This window comes from Corythoichthys intestinalis, chromosome 4 (genome assembly GCF_030265065.1).
Source record: "Corythoichthys intestinalis isolate RoL2023-P3 chromosome 4, ASM3026506v1, whole genome shotgun sequence".
In the NCBI taxonomy this organism is placed as follows: Eukaryota; Metazoa; Chordata; class Actinopteri; order Syngnathiformes; family Syngnathidae; genus Corythoichthys; species Corythoichthys intestinalis.
The window spans coordinates 35,870,370-35,889,174 of NC_080398.1; the positions used below are offsets into that span (position 1 = coordinate 35,870,370).

At 36.6% G+C, this 18,805-nt stretch overlaps 1 protein-coding gene and 1 long non-coding RNA gene across 4 annotated transcripts in view; one reads left to right on the forward strand and one right to left on the reverse strand.

Annotated features, from left to right (window-relative positions):
• Positions 1-11,336: 11,336 nt before the first annotated feature.
• The window catches only part of LOC130914425 (uncharacterized), a 118,795-nt gene continuing 111,326 nt past the window's right edge, over positions 11,337-18,805 (forward strand). For both annotated transcript variants that reach the window (XR_009062913.1, XR_009062914.1), the window contains exons 1-2: positions 11,337-11,684; positions 13,094-13,247. This is a non-coding gene — a long non-coding RNA (uncharacterized LOC130914425). The remainder of the gene's footprint in view (positions 11,685-13,093; positions 13,248-18,805) is intronic.
• Positions 12,108-18,805, reverse strand: part of rspo1 (R-spondin 1) — a 55,600-nt gene continuing 48,902 nt past the window's right edge. For both annotated transcript variants that reach the window (XM_057833595.1, XM_057833596.1), the window contains exon 6: positions 12,108-13,229. In XM_057833595.1, the coding sequence (XP_057689578.1) occupies positions 13,090-13,229 (140 nt within the window). In that variant the 3' untranslated portion in view covers positions 12,108-13,089. The remainder of the gene's footprint in view (positions 13,230-18,805) is intronic.

The window sequence follows — 18,805 nt, forward strand, 5'->3', positions numbered from 1 at the left end:
CGAAGTCACCGAAAAGAAAAAGATGGCAGACAAGGTCCTATTGACCAGAAGTGGCTAGTAACCTTTACATTTACTGCGTTACATTTCCTTGAGTAAAGTTTTGAAAAAATGTACTTCTAAGAGTATTTTTACCATGCCATACTTTTTACTTGAGTAGATTTGTGAAGAAACGCTACTTTGGGCTATACTAGAGTCGTTACATTTTCCCTCTTCTGCATTAGATGTTACTTTTAAACATGTCCCGATCGATCGGGATGCCGATCGATCGGGTCCGATCACGTCATTTTCAAAGTATCGGAATCGGCAAAAAATATCGGACATGCCTTTTTTTAATATATATATTTTTTAAATTAAATCGTTTTCTAATTGTATTTAACGTTACGGACAAAACCTCTTGCACACATCCAGAGTCTTTAATTTTGGCTTAAAGTAAGGCTATCAAATTTATTGCATTTACGGCGGTAATTAGTTTTTTCTTAATTAATCACGTTAAAATATTTAACGCAATTAACACATGCGCTGCACGACCCACTCACGCATTGTCGCGTTCAATCTATAATGGCGCCGTTGTACTTATATATAGGAAAGGCAGCTGAAAGGCAGCGTAATATGAGTAGAGTGAATTTTGGCTGTCTTTGGAGCATTGTTTTAATTGGCCTACGCCTTAAAATCCCTCTCTCAATAATTAGAAATATTGTGGGGAGCAATGTGGGGAAGAAAGGTAGTAGTTGGTCTTTTTCTTAACACCCTACTTAATTTCCCAACGCAGAGAAGATATATATAAATTGGTGCCACTACGCACAGTCATGGTTGCACTTCCCATCATGCATTTGGGCAAAACAGTTAAATGGCTACAGTATCATTTACTGAAAGCTCAACAAATGCACTAGATGGCAATATTTAGTCACAATATACAGTCACATTTATCCTTTAAGAATTACAAGTCTTTCTATCCGTGGATCCGTCTCACAGAAAGAATGTTAATAATGTAAATGCCATCTTGAGGATTTATTGTCATAATAAACAAATACAGTACTTATGTACTGTATGTTGAATGTATATATTCGTCCGAATTTTATTCATTTTTTTCTTAATGCATTGCCAAAATGTATATGATCAGGAAAAATTATCGGGAAGGATTGGAATTGAATCGGGAGCAAAAAAAAGCAATCGGATCGGGAAATATTGGGATCGGCAGATACTCAAACTAAAACGATTGGGATCGGATCGGGAGCAAAAAAACATGATCGGAACAACCCTAGTTACTTTATTTTTGCTAGAGATGCGAGCAGTTGCTCTACTAGTTTCACCAATAAGACGTCGCAAACAATAATCACATGATTCTATTATACCAATCAGATGTAACAATACAGTCATATTACCACACACAAGCTTGCATTTGGAAGTCCTATGATCACGCCAGCATGTTCAATCAAGTGGCGTCTTTAAAGCGCTGTAAAAATTTAACTATTTGACAGAGAAGGAGTTCAACTTTTTTACCAGTTTTTATTTGGCACCAGTAGACCACAGAAAACCGGAGATATGGTCGTTTTAATTTCATGGTAGGAAGTTGTTGTTTTTTTATCCACTAGAGGGCACTCATGCTCTTTGGGCAGGACAGGTGATATTTCGTTTTTATTTTTCTAGTCGGAATTCGAGGATTTTTGTATATTTATTGTGGTCTAATATGGTCATGTAAAAGATTATAGTACGGTATAATAATAACAGTTCATATAGATGACGTCCCAAGAAAAAGAATTTACTATTGTTTAAAAAAATCAGACATTGTAAGCAGTGTTACAATGTTACTCATTACTTGAGTATTCTTTTCACAAACTTTTTTTTTGGATGCTTTATTTTATTTTTATTAGAATAATATTATTTAAAGTAAAGCGACTCTTCCTTGAGTAAAATTTTTGGTTACTCTAACTGTCGCTAACTGCATATGTGGAGTAGAGCTTTTTCCCTCTCAGAGCACGTACTCACTCACAAACCAAAATCAAACATCTGGTTTTACTGCACTCAATTCAAAAGCATGTCTACATGTATTGTTTGAATGAATTAGAACATGCCAGATTGGCAGAACAACCCTGTGAGTTGGATTGGGCACACTGGCGGGCCGTTTCTGCCCCGCAAACTATATGTTTGACACCCCTGAGTTTACAGACACAGCAGTGCAGTTTATAGTCCTCACTAAATGAGTCATTCAGAATTGAAGGACATTTGGGTTTAAAAATGTTTAAAACAAGCCTTCACGTTTCTGATAAGTTGTTAACACGTGATTAGCTTGATTAGTTTAATTTCCAATAATGGCATTATTACACGATTTATTTGATATTTACAATATTTTACAACAGCATAGAAGCTAACTAGCTGTTTGGCTAGCCGTTACCACTAGAGGTCGACCGAAATGGGGTTTTCAGATGCTGATTCCAATATCTAATAAAATTTCAGCCAATTGCCGATGTCCAAACCCGATTCTGTAAACCGATATTTGAGTTAAAAACGATATACCGTTTTTTAAAAGGATGTAGATTATGAAACGCTTTTTTTTTTTAATTACTTCAACAGCTTCAAATTTAAAATGATGACTTAAAGGATTATTAAGGCCTAGTGCTACAGAACCAACGAATGAATCACATCTCTTATGATTATACACACAAAAACAAGTACATTATTTTCAAATAATTAAACCCACCAGGACGTCCTGACGAGATGTAAACAAGTGAGAGTTAAAGTTTAAGAGTATGCTCGTCATGCTGAAGCTAATGCTAACTTGAATGCAATGCTAATGCTCTGAGTTACATTTAGAGTGTAAGGATCATCAGAGGTGGGTAGTAACGCATTACATGTACTCCATTACATTTACTCGAGTACCTTTTTGAGAAAAATGTACTTCTAAGAATAGTTTTACAAAGCCATACTTTTTACTTTTACATAAGTAGATTTGTGAAGAAAAAAACGCAACTCTTACCTCCGCTACTTTGGGTTACACAAGTGTTTTTTCCTCTGTATTCTACATATTAGATTTTTTTTCCAACCGATGCTATTGCCAAGAGTAGCGCTACTAATTTCACTAATGAGACGTCGCAATAATAATCACATGACTCCATTACACTAATCAGATGCAAGCTTGCCGTTCTTTGATTACGCCAGCCTGTTCAATCACGTTGCGTCTTTAAAGCACCGCAGCAAATGAGGTATTTGACATAGAGCTCTGCCTTCAATGTGAATCGAAAGCGCGGATTTAAAACTCTCTCCCAGTTTTTATTTGGCACCGATTGGCCACAGAAAACCGGAGATATGATCCATTTAATTTCATAATAGTGACTATTCAGGAACTACAGTATTCACTATTCAAACTAGGAACTACTTTCTCCACTAGAGGGCAGGGCACTCATGCTCTTTGGACGAATAATGCTTCATTACTGTTTTTTTTCCCTCTCATGCCGAAATGTATTGATATTTTTTCCCCCTTTGGCTTAATGTGGTCATGCAATGGGTTATTGCACAGTACCATTATAACAACAGTTCATATTGATAAGTTTGTGCTGAGAGGAAAAAAAATCATTGTTTTTAAAAAATCAAACAAAAGTAAGCCGTTACTTAAAATGTTAGTCATTACTTGAGTATTCTTTTCACTGGATACTTTTTTCCTTGTACTTGAGTACATTTTTTGGATGACTACTTTTACTCGAGTAATATTTTGAAGTAACGCTACTCTTACTTGAGTAAAAATTTTAGCTACTTCACCCACGTCTGAGGATCATTCAGGAAACACATTTAAAGGCTAAAGAAACATTGCAAATCTACTGCAGGGTCCTACCGTCAGTCAGCGGCGGCCATAGTTGCCCACACAGATGGCTGACCAAAATTGTTGTTTATCGGCTTATTTTTTTATGTTAATGGCCAATGTTGGAGACAAAAAGTCCATATATCGACCCAATATATTGACCTGTAGTTATCACTGACCACAAGGACAAAATTATGCCAATTACAGTTAAAAAAAAAAAAAAAAATTGTCTTATGGTCTCAGGACAATTAAATTAACTTGGAAACGCATATCTTAATAATTTGCATGTGAATTATTTAAAATTTGAATGGTTCAGATACTGAAATGTCCTCCAATTCTGGAATGACCCAAATATTTTTCCTCTTGGTCAGGTTTGTTGTATATAATGACCCAAAAGCCAAATACAAAATCGACTTTCCAGTTAAAAAAAAAAAAAAAAACGTATCTGGGCGGTATGTTATTATCAAGAAAAATATGGTCAATTTTGCACTTTTAGGACTCAAAAGTCTTCTGCTATCATGTTGTGTGCACATAAATAGGGGGAATAACTACAAAAACATGGCACAAAACCACTTTTTTCAATCTGATTGCTGAATCTTGTTGCTTTTTTAGCGTGATTTTTCTGCTCATTTTATCTATTTTCTTTATACACTTTCGTGGGACAAAAATCATCTGCTAAACCCAGTTTGTTTCTTATGAGATGCTCATGAGTAGCAAGAAAATAAATGGATTTAAGGGACCAAGTGTTGCTCAAGTGACAAAAAAATTGTAGATTGTTGGAATGTTCAACTATGCATTAGGTGACACTTTTGGTTAACTTGCGTTCCAAAAGATGAATCAGTGCCTAAATAAAAAATATTCTGTTACTCTGCTGCCCCCTATTGCTTGGAAGCATTTCATTTTTTCTTCTTTACTATTGTACTTTTTAACATGGGATAATTTGAGTATACTGTACTAGTCGGAAAGTTACTTTTGTGTCCTGTTTGAGTGTTCATGGCTTATTTTTTGTGTTTGTGTATTGTTTGAGATTGTGTGTGAAAGTTTTTGTTTGTTTTTCTATTAAACATTTCTAGCCCCTCCCCCCTCACACACATGCACACCCCGAAAAATTCACAAATTACATTAAGGACATCCCTGTAAAAGCTTTTTAAATAGTAAAAATACATGCATTTCATTCTTTATGTGTTTAGTTTTTGGTTGTATTTTTTGTTCGTTTTTCTTGTTCATTTTGTGTTTTTCTAGAGTTAAAAATAATGTAATTAATATAGGATGTCTCATAATTGAGCAGTAAGTGTTTTATGCTAATACGGGCTTACCATTTGACAATCATTTGATTCTTGCTTTAAGCAGTTTTTTCATTCTTGGATAAAAAATAATACAAAACACGCCACATTTTGAAGATATCCTTTATGTCTGTTAAATCTTTTCCAGATTTTTCTTTTTATTCTTCGTGAAAAGTAATAGCAAATCTATATATTTCATATTATTTCAGCTTTGATGCTGGTGAGTCAGAGTTGACAAATGTGCTTTTATGTTTTTTTAATTAGGGGTGGTATAGTATAAATCCCAATTTTAATGGATGGGACTCAATCCTGCAATGGTGGCGATTTGTCTGTACGTGTATAGAAAATAAATGATGTGGAATATTTTGTGTAGTGTCTTGAAATAACCATAATCGCTTTAATGGGACTTTGAAGGGTTTCAACAGATTGGTGGTATCTCCTAAAGTGACATGCTTCAAATAAGTATGTCAAAACATAAAACGCATACTGTGATATTTACGCCGAGTCGACTGTTTCTCTACCCCGATGGAGTACACATGGAATAACAGATGCACACTCCCTGCCGCGGTTTGAGATTTTTTCACCAAAAAAGGAAATGGAAAACTCGGAATGGCTCGAGAGGAGGAGGGGGTGCCGGAAGTGTGGGAGCGCGGAAGAGAAGGAGGATGTTCACATCTGGAGTCGACACTTTCGGCAGGGGGTCAGCTTTTTTCGGGTGGGATTTATTGGCAGGAAGGATCAGAGAAGAGGAGGAAGGGTCAGTGGGAAAAGTTCCGTTTCGGGCCCGGATTATTGAGGTTTTTGCATCCGGTTTGTGTCTACTAAATTCTGTAATCTTTCCAGGAATATGGAAAACTTTGATGTTTCAATGACCCGTTGTGTTAAAAAGATGGCTGACATCCTGTTTGGTGCTATTTTTGTCCAGCTATCATGTTCAACTAATATCTTGATGATGGGTGAAACTAATATTTTAAAATTTAATTTAAAGAATTCCCAAAATGACCATAACATATAGTACCTCCTATGTTAGCATTAGCTTGTGTACACTGCGAGAAGCTCACCTAGTGTTTGATATCTGGAGAAGCCCAAAATGACCCTAAAATGGCTGCTTTAAACCCAAGTAAACAAACTTAATGTCTTTTTAAGAATGGCTTTTAAAAAAATTACCTGTCCTGTTCAGCTTCATAGACATAAAGAATAGAAATTTGACTGTCCTATTGGTCTGAACAGTTCTAAAGTGCCTGTGACAGCATAAAAAACTTAAATAGCATTATTATGTGAATTAGAATCATATTTTGAGGCAATTCGACTATATACAACAATTTGGCAAAGCGCAGATGACGAGAAATTACCGTATTGGCCCGAATAAAAGACGGCCCCTTATTATAAAACGACCCCCTCTTTTTAAAGACTCAAGTTTGAAAAAAGACTTTTTGAACACCAAAATTAATTTTCATACAGAAAATAATTACATCTGACGTAAATGATTATACAATATATTTGAGAGAAAAAGCATGTTATTTTGCCTCATTCAAATCTTAATAACTGAACATTTAAATATGTAAACTAAAGTGCAATCACATTTGTAAACAAAAGAATGGCTTCTGGTTTTTGAAATGTAAATAAACCAATCTATTGTGATAAAACAACAAAATTGCAATAACTGCATTAACCATCAAAGTGAAGTCTAACTGTAACCTTGAAACAAATCTGGATAAGGAAAAACATTGCAATACAATAATGCAAACTGGTTAAACTTGAGAGTAGCCGAGATCTGTCATGACAGAACATCGCTTCAAAGATATCTGGCGCCATCTAGCGTCATGAATGGGTATAATGTTTAGACCACGAATATAAGACAACCCCCTCTTTTTCAGTGTTATTTCAATGCAAAAAACACAGTCTTATATTCAGGCCAGTACGGTAGTTTACATACATTATAGCGCTCTAGCGTCCCTAGCTGGATGATGATGTTGGCAGGGTCACGATTTCATCTGATTTAGGATTCAGTCCTTGAAGGGGAAGATTCAAAATGAGGATAATACGACAGAGAGCAGCAAAATGTCATGATTGTTTCAATCTCTCTACTCCAATATTTTTACAGGACATTCTTTTTATCTAAGTAATTTTCCCCAATTGCTAAATAAATTGTATGGTCATGACAAATAACAGTCTTGCGCGAAATGGAATATGAGTTAGTCCGGCTTTTGTCATTTTTTTTCATCTTCGGAGATGGAGGAACGGAGACGGAGGAAAGAGCATAAATAACGGCGGGCTGGCAGCGCTCATCGTCAGGAATGAACGCCGAAAATAGCCCATTCTCGGTGGACAAACCGGCCGACGTTGGAGCGCGGAGCTGCTCGTGGCCAAGCCGAGGAAAGCGCATTTTCGGCTGGCACGCAAAGACGACCGAGTGGGATGTGCGGCAAGCCGCCGGTCATTGGTTGAGCGGCCTTCTCGGTGGACAAGGAGCATTGTCAGCCACAAAATGCAAGCCACCTCCATATTAAAAAGTGTGCCATGATCCCAGTATTTGACATAATACAAAACACGTAGTTTACTCACTTCCTCATAAGTCCAATGGTCCCACAGTTGTCGGACTTGTTTTGGCCAATCTCCACAGTGAAAGGGAAATTTGTGAAAACCAAAAAGGCTCACACGCCTTTCCTTGGTGGAGCAACAAAAACCTGCAGCACATATGGCTGGTGTGATGCGAAAAGTAAACGAATTAATCCGCAAAGTCAGTCAAAGGGTTAAGAAAGAATAGTCAATGTTAAGTGCAGTGCAGGAATCTCCCAAATAAGTGATTTATGTGGCCTATCTTTAAATGTCAGATAAAAAAAGGTAAGTGCTACCAGTTCACGAAATAGCGACAACTTAAAAACTAGTTTGAAGCTTGGTAGTTTAAAAAAGAAAAGTGCAGACAGGTGGATGATTATCACATATTTACCTCACCCAAATAATTCCCAGATGTTCCCTACTTGTCCTTGGTCATCCTTCCAGTTCAAGGTAAGTATAATGATTTTAATTTGTGCGATCAATTTAAACATTCCACCTGTCAGCTTCCATTTTATGAAGGACCAAATGGGACAGAAGTTAAACGCATAAATACATGTATAAATAAATACTTAAATGTGTCATGAATTAATTGAAGAGAGAATTAAATTCATAAAAGTATGGTGTCATAATCAGTGTTGTTAATCTTACTTGAAAAAAAGTAATTAGTTACTTCCACCAAAAAGTAATTGAGTTAGTAACTCAGTTACTTCATTTTAAGAGCAATTAGAGTAATTAGTTTAGTGCTGCAACGATTAATCGATTACCTCGAGTATTCGATTAGAAAAAAAGATTCAAATTAAATTTTGCTGCTTCGAGTAGTCGTTTAATTAAAGTGGCATTGTAAAGGTTTATTTTGAAAGTGTTTCAATTTAGTGATTTGGATTGATACACTGCCCTCTAGTCTGCCTCATTTCACATAGCTGAATCCAGCTGATCCATGTTAAGACAAACATAAGCCAAGTTTTTGTTTGAGCTAATGTTTTTTTCAATGCATTCGTAATTTAATTTATAGGTTTATTTAGCAGTTTTTTTGCTAGAATATGCATCTGAACAATTGTTAAGAGCATTGTTTAAAAAAAAAAAGTTACAGTTTTATAGCATTTAAGCTAGTGGACTTTTGCTATGTAAGTTAGTCATTGTTCTTTTGTTGCACATATAGTAGATCCTTATTTATTTATTTTTTTATACCATTCGAGGCTCAGCTCAGGTATTTGAATTTTTCATGTTCCCTATCCGATTACTCAATTATTCGAAGTAACTAGTTAATCAATTAATTGATTACTAAAATAATCGATAGTTGCAGCCCTACTTACAATTTAGACTAACTTAAAACTTGATTAACTAGAACTTAAAAATAGCTTGACACAAATGGAAATTCAGTTGACACACATGGGAAAAACTAACTTTTAAGTGATGTGTATTATATGGCATAATGACATTTTTAGGTAGGAAATAAGATTTCTTTTTATAAGATCTAGAAGCTTTTTGAGTGACAGCCGTGAATTTGTTTTCTTTTCTTTTTTTCTAGTCACATTTGAGATGCAGTTGTTAGCTGTTTTCAAAAATGTACATCGAAAATAAAAACATTGTCTGAAAATGGTTCAATATTAGGTGAAATTTCTTGTTTTTTCTTGTATATTTATAATTGCTCTTTACATTAAAAAAATATGTTCTATTGGATTACTCGATTAATCGATAGAATTTTCAGTCGAATACTCGATTACTAAAATATTCGATAGCTGCAGCCCTAAATTAGTTACTCAGCAAATTAACTGAGATTACTTTTCATGTTCTACACGTTATTACACTTTACATTCTAAAAGATCTTTCGCATATAAGATGTTTATATTAACAGATTGAACTGATTCAACCGCTCCCCACCCCAAAAAAAAAACGTAGGTCACACTTTTTACTTTTTTTCCCCCAATTTTACCTAGTACTGAACCCACACCGAACCTTGACCCCGGTACCGAGGTACAGACTAAACCGTAACTTGTGTGTATCGTCATATGGGGCGCCGTTTGTAAAGCATTACATGCTGAAAATTATGACAACATTTTCTCACATTTTGCGCCACACAGTGTTTAAAATGTGGTGTAAAATCTTGAGTCACTTTTTTTTGCAAATTTAAAACATTATTTTGCAGCTTAAATAGTTTTTTTAAATAAGAAGTTTTGGACCTGCTTGTTTAAATCCGGAACTAAATATTTAATTTAATTCTTAAGTGTATGTCCTGAATCCTAAATGTTAAATCTGGTAACAGGTGGAACTAAATATTTAGCTTAATATGCAAATTCACATGACTGGAGACCGGAAGTAACAAAATAAAAGCTGGCGCACACAAAATACTCTTTAAATAGTTTGTCCTAAATGTGTATTTTAGCTATATATTGTTATAATCACAATGACTCATGTCCAAGAGCCGACCGACTGCCACTGTTGAGTAGGTTTTATTCATTTTTAATCAAGGTAAACAGACATTCTGAGTTGCTCTAGCTTTTATTTTGTTACTTCCGTTCTCCAGTCACGTGAATTTGCATACTAAGCTAAATATTTAGTTCCAACCGTTTCCAGATTTAACATCTAGGATATAGGATATAAATTTATGATTAAAATTAAATATTTAATTCTGGATTTAAACACTCAGATCTAAAACTTCTTATGAAAAACTAAATATTTAAGTTGCTAAATTGCGCTGTGAATGTGCAAAAAAAAAAAAAGTGACTCTAAAAATTTCAAACCATTTTAAACACTGTGTGGCGCTAAATGTGAGAAAATTATGTTGTAATATTTAGCATGTACAGCTTTAAAAACAGTGCCCCATAATCGTCATACCCCTAATATATATACTGTAGATATATTTCTCAATATGGAGGTCATGCTCTGAATCTCCTACTTCTCCTGTCTTTGCTCAACTTGTTTTGATTAAAAAGCATCACATAAGGTTATGGATACGTCATTCAATAAAAGTTTAGGCCAAGTGACGATTTTTGGTAATCAAAAAAAATTTTTTTTAAATATTAGTATATTATAGCTTCTACAAGGACAAAGCATACTTGGTGATGATAATGCACACTCAGCAGGAAAACAGTACATTATTTGCAATTAAGTGTACCACCTGGACACCACAAACTGTGTGTAGGAAAAAGTTGCCCAAGAGTTTAAGATGACGCTCACCACGCTAAATGCTAAAGCTAACGAGAACGCGAATGCTATGCTAACGCTCCCATTCACCTAGCCAATCATCATCGCGTTTGTAACGGCGTCACCACCCCCTTCCTCCTCCCCCCTCCTGCTCTGCTCTCCCCGTGTCTCTCAGACAACTTGCACTTCATTCAACCAAATTTTAGTAACGCGCCCCGTCACAGCCTCAGTAACAGTAACGACGTTGCAGAGATGGGGAAAGTAATTAATTAGATTACTCACTACTGAACAAAATAACGCCGTCAGAAACGCTGTTATACTCTAACACAATTATTAAAAACACTAGTCGTAATTATTGTAACTACCACTTGTTAAGTGGAAAATTGAATGTGAAGTTGTATTTTCTCCTGGAGAATTGGGATTTTATTCATTTGTGATACCTGAGTTTCCTCAGATGGGTGGACCTTTTACTTTTCAAAATGGCGGCGTGCGAACAAGAAGTTTTTCAGATTTTTCAACAATTTTCACTTTTTTGTTTTTTTTTTAACGGCAGCCCAATAATGTAATGCACACATTTATAAAATTCGTATTTCTTAACCAAGTGTTTGCTGAAATGTTGAGTTACAAACAAAAACTTACTGTTTGGATGTTGATGCATTCTCTTCTTGTTGTTGTAGAAGATTAATGAATGGACTAAAACAGTTTTGCCCACGCCACAACTCAAAAGGAAATGCGTGTTTGTTATGCTGTTTTGTGCTACGAAACAAAAGCACATGAATAGGACACACTTGTACTTGCTAATTAGCAAGTGATAATGTTCATCTTTCCCAGTGCATGTGAAGGCAGCATCAAATCTGTTGGAGGACTGGCAACCTTTTAATTTTCACAATGGCGTACAACAAGTTGTGAATGGTAAGAAACTAAGTATTTTAAGAATATTTGTCGTCAATTTGCAAGTTTGATTTGACGCCAGAATGATAACTTCGTGTACACGTTTATAAAACACTTATTTTGTAACAAAGTGTTAGCTAAAATGTTCCTTTACAAACAAAAATTGAACGTTTGCATTTTGATGCGTTTTCTTGTTGGAATGAATGAATTAAACTGCCTACAACAGTTTTGCTCACGAAACAAACCAAAATGAAGTCAGTGTCTGTGGTGTTTTTTTGTTTTTGTTTTCTACAATAGTAAAAACACATAGAAAGGACGAACAATTTGCAAGTGGTAAACGTCATCTTTACCAGAGCAAGTGAACGCACCCTTTGACACACCGGCTTCCATTTACTAAAAAAAAAAGAAAAAAAAAAAGAAATACCTAAATGCTAACGCGATGTGGTGGCTTATTGTGCACTCTTCTATAAACTGCATAAAAGTCCAGTATGTACTGTCTAATCTTTAATTAATATCTGTCATCATTAAAATTGTGATGGCTTTTTCTGATCAATAATGATTGTATGTAATGTATGTATAGCACCCACTTCTGGTGAAATACCTTAAATACACATACAATGCTGCACACATTTGTCCTGTTCTTTTTAAAATAATTAATTTGACAACTGACTCGTTGTGCATTATATTAGCATCTTAGGTTCGGTTGTTTGAACATCTGAAAAAAAATTTTTGATAGTTTCTAAAACTGCACAGCTGAGTGTGTACAAAAGGGGGCAGCACAATCCAAGTTTAATTTGCATCAGTAGTGACCAAATACATATTGTGTATCAGGGGTGATGATTAGCTCAACTAAACCAAGTACTGTAATGATGTTTTAAATTTTCTTTATTGAGGAACATAATCATGCTTAGAATGGGCGATTAGTGTGCCACCATTTAAATTTTAACGAGCTGAATGCATATTGTCTTCTCGAGGAGATCAGCGAGGGACATTAACCAAACCTTATTATATTTTATTTGAGTTTTAAATGATAGATATAACATTACAAAGACTTATGTATGGTCATGTAACGCAACAGATGCATGAGAATGTCATGTATAAATGTTTACATTAAAAAAAAAATCACAATTGTGCAAAAACGTCAGAACCCTGTTGCAAAAAAAACAACAACATAAAAGCAGCATATTACATAGTTCTTGTTCAGTGGCTCGCACTGTGTGTTTGTATTGGATTTGCTCCAAAAGAGTCACTTCAGGGATCTTTTCATCGCCATTTTAAGAGAAGACAATCCATCCATCACCTCTGACAATGCAAGCGAGCAGATTTCGCATATTTTAATGACGAGTCAGAATCTTGTAGCAGTCAAATGTAATATTTTACTCATCAAGATTGACCTCATCTTGTCACATTTTTCCTGTTTCAGGCCGTCACCGAGCTGCTCGTGACATTAGGGACGACGGTGGTCCTGCTTTGGCCTTTTCGCCTTCTTCCGCCACCTCCCCGATCACTGTCTTTAACGCCTTTCGAGTTTTCCAGCTGGCCCCGTTTGGATTTCTTCTCTGATGAGACAAAAATAGGTAGTCATCAGTTTAAACGTACACCATAAAACTACAGTCCGTTCCTTGGTGAATAGAAATCATAACAATCATTGCGAAATAATGTCGAAAGATTTTGGAAGTGGAAGTGAACACAATGTCTAGTGGCTAGCGGCTATTACTCAGCCTGTATGCGTTTTGTTTATCCGAGGCGGGCTCGCTTGCTACACTGACGGATGTCTGTTATGGACTTGCTATGGCTGCGTGCACCTCGCGGGGGGGAAGGTGCACACGTGCCAAGAACTGGACAGTATAAGCATGCAGTTGACAACAGCAAAATTAAAATATAGTTTCACAATTAAAAAATATGGGTAGTAAAAAAAATTACAGGTTCTAAAATGGTTTCTTAATGAACAAAAAAAAAATTCTCAACTTAAAAACTATACTATCATCTTAAAAAGTATTTATAAAATGTGGGTGTGCCTACATTTTGTGCTACATTCAAAAATTCAAATCTTTTCAAAACCAAAGCCGCTAGCGACCTAAAACCAAAACAGGCACCTCGCGCAGGCATATATGTGAATCTCCATGAGCAGCAGCACCAAAAAATTGAAAGTCGTTCCCGAATAAAATCCCAATCAATATTGTTTTATGTACTGTAAGTATAACAGAACTTAAAATGGCTATAGAATTCTCAGATTTTACGCTAGATGCACAAAAATCACTAAATGCAGACATAATCACCTACATTTATTGGCTCAATATCAATATTTAACATATATTTTTTTGCCCGAAATGGCGACCTAATTTTATTTTATTTTGTGTAATTTTGACATACGTTTTCAACAGCTAATAAACACTAAATTTTCTCATCAGAAACCTAATACTTGAGAAAAGCATGCAGAATCATCTTAATTCTACTCAACAAACGCACATTTTGCATTTTTCTATATACCAGTGGTCAGTGTTGTTACGTAACGGCGTTATTTATAAAGGCGTTACTCCCAACACTGCCAGTGGTCTCCAAACTGTTCCACATAGGGCCGCAGTGGGTGCAGGATTTTGTTCCAACAAAATAAGACGACACCTTTGCACCAACCTGGTGTTTTACAAGTGTAATCAGTTGATTGCAGTCAGGTGCTACTTGTTTTAGGGGAAGTTTACATTTCATTGCGACACAAAGACGCAATGACTGAGTAGCGGAATCGCCTCGCGTGCAAATGGTTTCGGCGAAGACGAAAAGCGAAGACGAAAAATTCTGAATCCTGCCTCCAAAGTGGAAGAATTCGATTGCGGGGGATTGAGGGGGGCTTGCTCCGTATGAATATCAAAAGCTCCCGCAGCGCGAGACCGCGCCAATAACATCAGCACTCGTACACGTCACATTGGGCGTGCACAGCAGTGCTACTAAACATTAAAAATGGCAGATATGGCGGAATGTCAGCTTTAATTTACTGTTTTAATAATATTTTTAAATTAAATATGTTGAAAAATGCCTGTTCTGACAATTTCAATAATACGCTGGTTTAGGAATGTTTCAACGCGCACTCACCATGTGTCGATGTCAGCCGGCAGGATCAGACAAATAGACGTGGCCGATGGTAATCCAAGGTGTCAAATTGTCAATGAGTATGGTCAAGCTAATCGTGGTCATTCAGTTCAAAGTCATGTCGTGTGGTCAAATAACAAAACAAAAATGCAAACTTCGTGTCTTCAAACTTTCAAACAAACAAAGCAATATACACGCAACTCTGCGGTCATCTATAACATACACGTGCATGTTTGCGTGCGGCCATATACTGTATGTCGCGTATGCTTTGCAGTTTTTGTGTTGCCGGTTGAAAACTATATCTGCCAGCGTTCCACACCTGTGCTGAGTAAGTCATTGATTTATACGCGCATTGTGATGACGTCATCGCCCATATTGGCGGCACTGCCACATTACGTCACTCAACACAAAAACTGCTCCAACAATGCCATTGCTTCGAGTGGGCGGGCATATTTTTTTTCCGCGCTGAGGAGCTTGTTGGGGTCAAAGTGCATCATTCGCTGTCGCCTTGTAATCTGCACTGCTCCCTAGGGCCTGGCATGAATACTATATCGTTTTCATGCGGAATTTAGACATTGTTCGAATGGAGACGAGCCCATATAAATGCAAATTTGAAATTTTTCGTATTCTCGGAGAGTCACCGTGTAAACGGCCCCTTAGCAGAAACCTCATTGGTTAAACTGTCTGTGCTCGATCGGTATGAACAAAAACCAGGACCCACAGCAGCCCTTGAGGGCCGGTTTTGAGACCCCTGCTATTTACAATCACAACTTATTTAGGTTGAATTCCGATGTCACGATTATCGAATCGTCTCAAAATATGATTCTAATTCACATAATAATGCTATTTAAGACTTTTTTTTCTCCTGTCGTATGCTCTTTAAACTGTGTGAATTTGAAAAGAAGTGTCCTCCTGTATGTATTTTCTACTGCTAACGTTAATTAAACGGTGAGAAATGTAGTGAACCGAGGTTTATCCCTTTCTCTCCAATTTTTATTTATGTGGTTTTAAAGCAGCCCAAAGGAGTTTTCATGTTTTTTGTTGAGTTTGGCTGTGCTTGTGGTCAAAAGCAGTAGTGTCTTACCTGAAAGAAGGTTGAATTTTTATTTATTTTTTGTCTTGTTTCTAATGTATATTGTTTTTGTTATATATATGTTATATTAATTTCTTAACAATGTTGAGTGGTCTTAAGACAAATATTTATTTTTTTGCATTCCTGGATATTTAGGACATTATTAACAGGTTTTATTTATAGTGTATTTTAATATAATTTGAGTTATGTTCAAATATTGATATCTAAATTTGAATTCCGATGTCATGATTACCTCAGCACGTCTTGCCGGCTATCTAGCCCACGTCGTTTTTAGAGTGAAATGTTACATAAAATAAAACGGGCAGTTGGCCGAAAATTACCTGGTTATCTGAATGTAAAGTTCCGCTATTGTGTATGGATACAAAATCCAACATGGCAGCCATCACAAAACCAAGAGCTTTTTAAGTTGAAAATTCTTGTAAATAAATGCGTATAATTGTATAGATATTAGCGTAAAACAAAAAGCAAAAAAATTGGGCAGGTATCATTCATTTTAGGTAAATATTTTTAAGCTAAAGTTACGCCAATTTCATGTTTTTTTTTTTTCACGTTTAAAAGTGCATGCATGGTGCCATTTTAGATAATGATAACCTTGAATCCTCGACCAAATCACCCTTGAGACACTCCTACTTGCTTGTATGCACTAAAACCTGTTTCCACCTAAATCCGGCATTAGAACACAGTGTGTGTTTGAGTTAATCGCAGTGAAAGCGCTCCGCCTGGGCGTGGCGCAATGTCTGTAGGAGCTGTCTCGTCAACTCATAGTGAAGTCTGTGGATAAACTGAAGAAATATTTTGTGGATTTACTTGATAAAATCATTGTAACAATTTGCACTTTCATTTAGTAAATTTTACTGCTTGTAGTAAAATTTACATAATACAACAGCAAAATCAGACTGCTTGTATTTTTATTGCTTTTACTGCTTATAGTAAAATTTACTTAATAAAAGTAAGTCAAATTGTTACAATAATTTTATCGAGTAAATCCACCAAATATTTTTTTCGTGTACGTTTCAGTAGCTGTCCTCTGTAGTGACCACTTTTCACCAGAATGTTAAACCTGCCTCGATGTCGTTGTGGCCTTCTCTTCATTTTTTTGTTGCCATCATCTTCAGAAAACGATTTTAGCGGTGTTCACATTTGGCGGTTGAGTTCCATTCTGTTATCTAATGACTTCCTGAACCAGTAACTAATGCAGGCAAGGCGGTTTGAATTGGGAAGGAACACCCCATCAATTAATGCCAATCCTGATTGCCCCTCCTCTCCATTCAGTCCAAACAAGGACCACCTCACAAACGCAATAGCCTGTGCGGAAAACCTTTTTTTCTAAATGAGACCCTCAAACAAAGGGGAGAAGATGATATATATTCCACTAAATCACATATTGTTATACAAGTACTGCCCTCGGTGCGTTCCACTCCCACAGAATATCAAATAAACTGATATTTTAGCTCAAGGAAATCGTCTGTGATTGCTCATCAAATGGCACCCCTTTCATCTCGAGCCTTCCGCAGCATCGACACCTTGGAAATTTTTATGAAAGGGTTTATAATATTTCACCGCTAATTGTTTTCCTGACCCCCGAGATGAAATTCTTTCCAGGGCGAATTCACACGCGAGTCATTTCTCAACGGCAGCTGTCCGGCGAACAGCCGACTTCCTTCCAGGTGGAGTCAATTCGTACACACACTCTGTGGACAAAATTTTAGGTCCATATACGTTCTAAAAAGATATTTAAGCCGATGTTTTTTATTCTTGTGTGTATTATTTGGGTTTATTTGAGGATTTTTGAACAGAAAAATAATGGGAAACCAGCCACCGATGTATCACGCAAAAATGACATTTATTGCAAATTCACAGCAAATTTTGTTCCCCAGGTACAGCGGGGCAAATAAGTATTTAGTCAACCACCAATCCAAATGTGCAAGTTCTCCTACTTGAAAAGATTAGAGAGGCCTGTAATTGTCAACATGGGTAAACCTCAACCATGAGTGACAGAATGTGGACAAAAAAACAGAGTATCACATTGTTTGATTTTTAAAGACTTCGTTTCCAAATTAGAGTGGAAAATAAGTATTTCGTCACCTACAAACAAGCAAGATTTCTGTCTGTCAAAGAGGTCTAACTTCTTCTAACGAGGTCCAACGAGGCTCCACTCGTTACCTGTATTAATGGCACCTGTTTTAACTCATTATCGTTATAAAAGACACCTGTCCACAATCTCAGTCAGGCACACTCCAAACTCAACTATGGCCAAGACCAAAGAGCTGTCGAAGGACACCAGAGACAAAATTGTAGACCTGCACCAGGCTGGGAAGACTGAATCTGCAATAGGTAAAACGCTTGGTGTAAAGAAATCAACTGTGGAAGCAATTATTAGAAAATGGAAGACGTACAAGACCACTGATAATCTCCCTCGATCTGGGGCTCCATGCAAGACCTCACCCCGTGGCCTCAAAATGATAACAAGAACGGTGTGCAAAAATCCTAGAACCACACGGGGGGACCTATTGAATGACCTACAGAGAGCTGGGACCACCGTAACAAAGGCTACTATCAGTAACACAATGCGCTGCCAGGGACTCAAATCCTGCACTGCCAGACATGTCCCCCTGCTGAAGAAAGTACACGTCCAGGCCCGTCTGCGGTTCGCTAGAGAGCATTTGGATGATCCAGAAGAGGACTGGGAGAATGTGTTATGGTCCGATGAAACCAAAATAGAACTTTTTGGTAGAAACACAGGTTCTCGTGTTTGGAGAAGAAAGAATACTGAATTGTATTCGAAGAACACCATACCCACTGTGAATCATTGAGGTGGAAACATCATGCTTTGGGGCTGTTTTTCTGCAAAGGGACCAGGACGACCGATCTGTGTAAAGGAAAGAATGAAAGGGGCCATGTATCGAGAGATTTTGAGTTAAAATCTCCTTCCATCAGTAAGGGCATTGAAGATGAGAC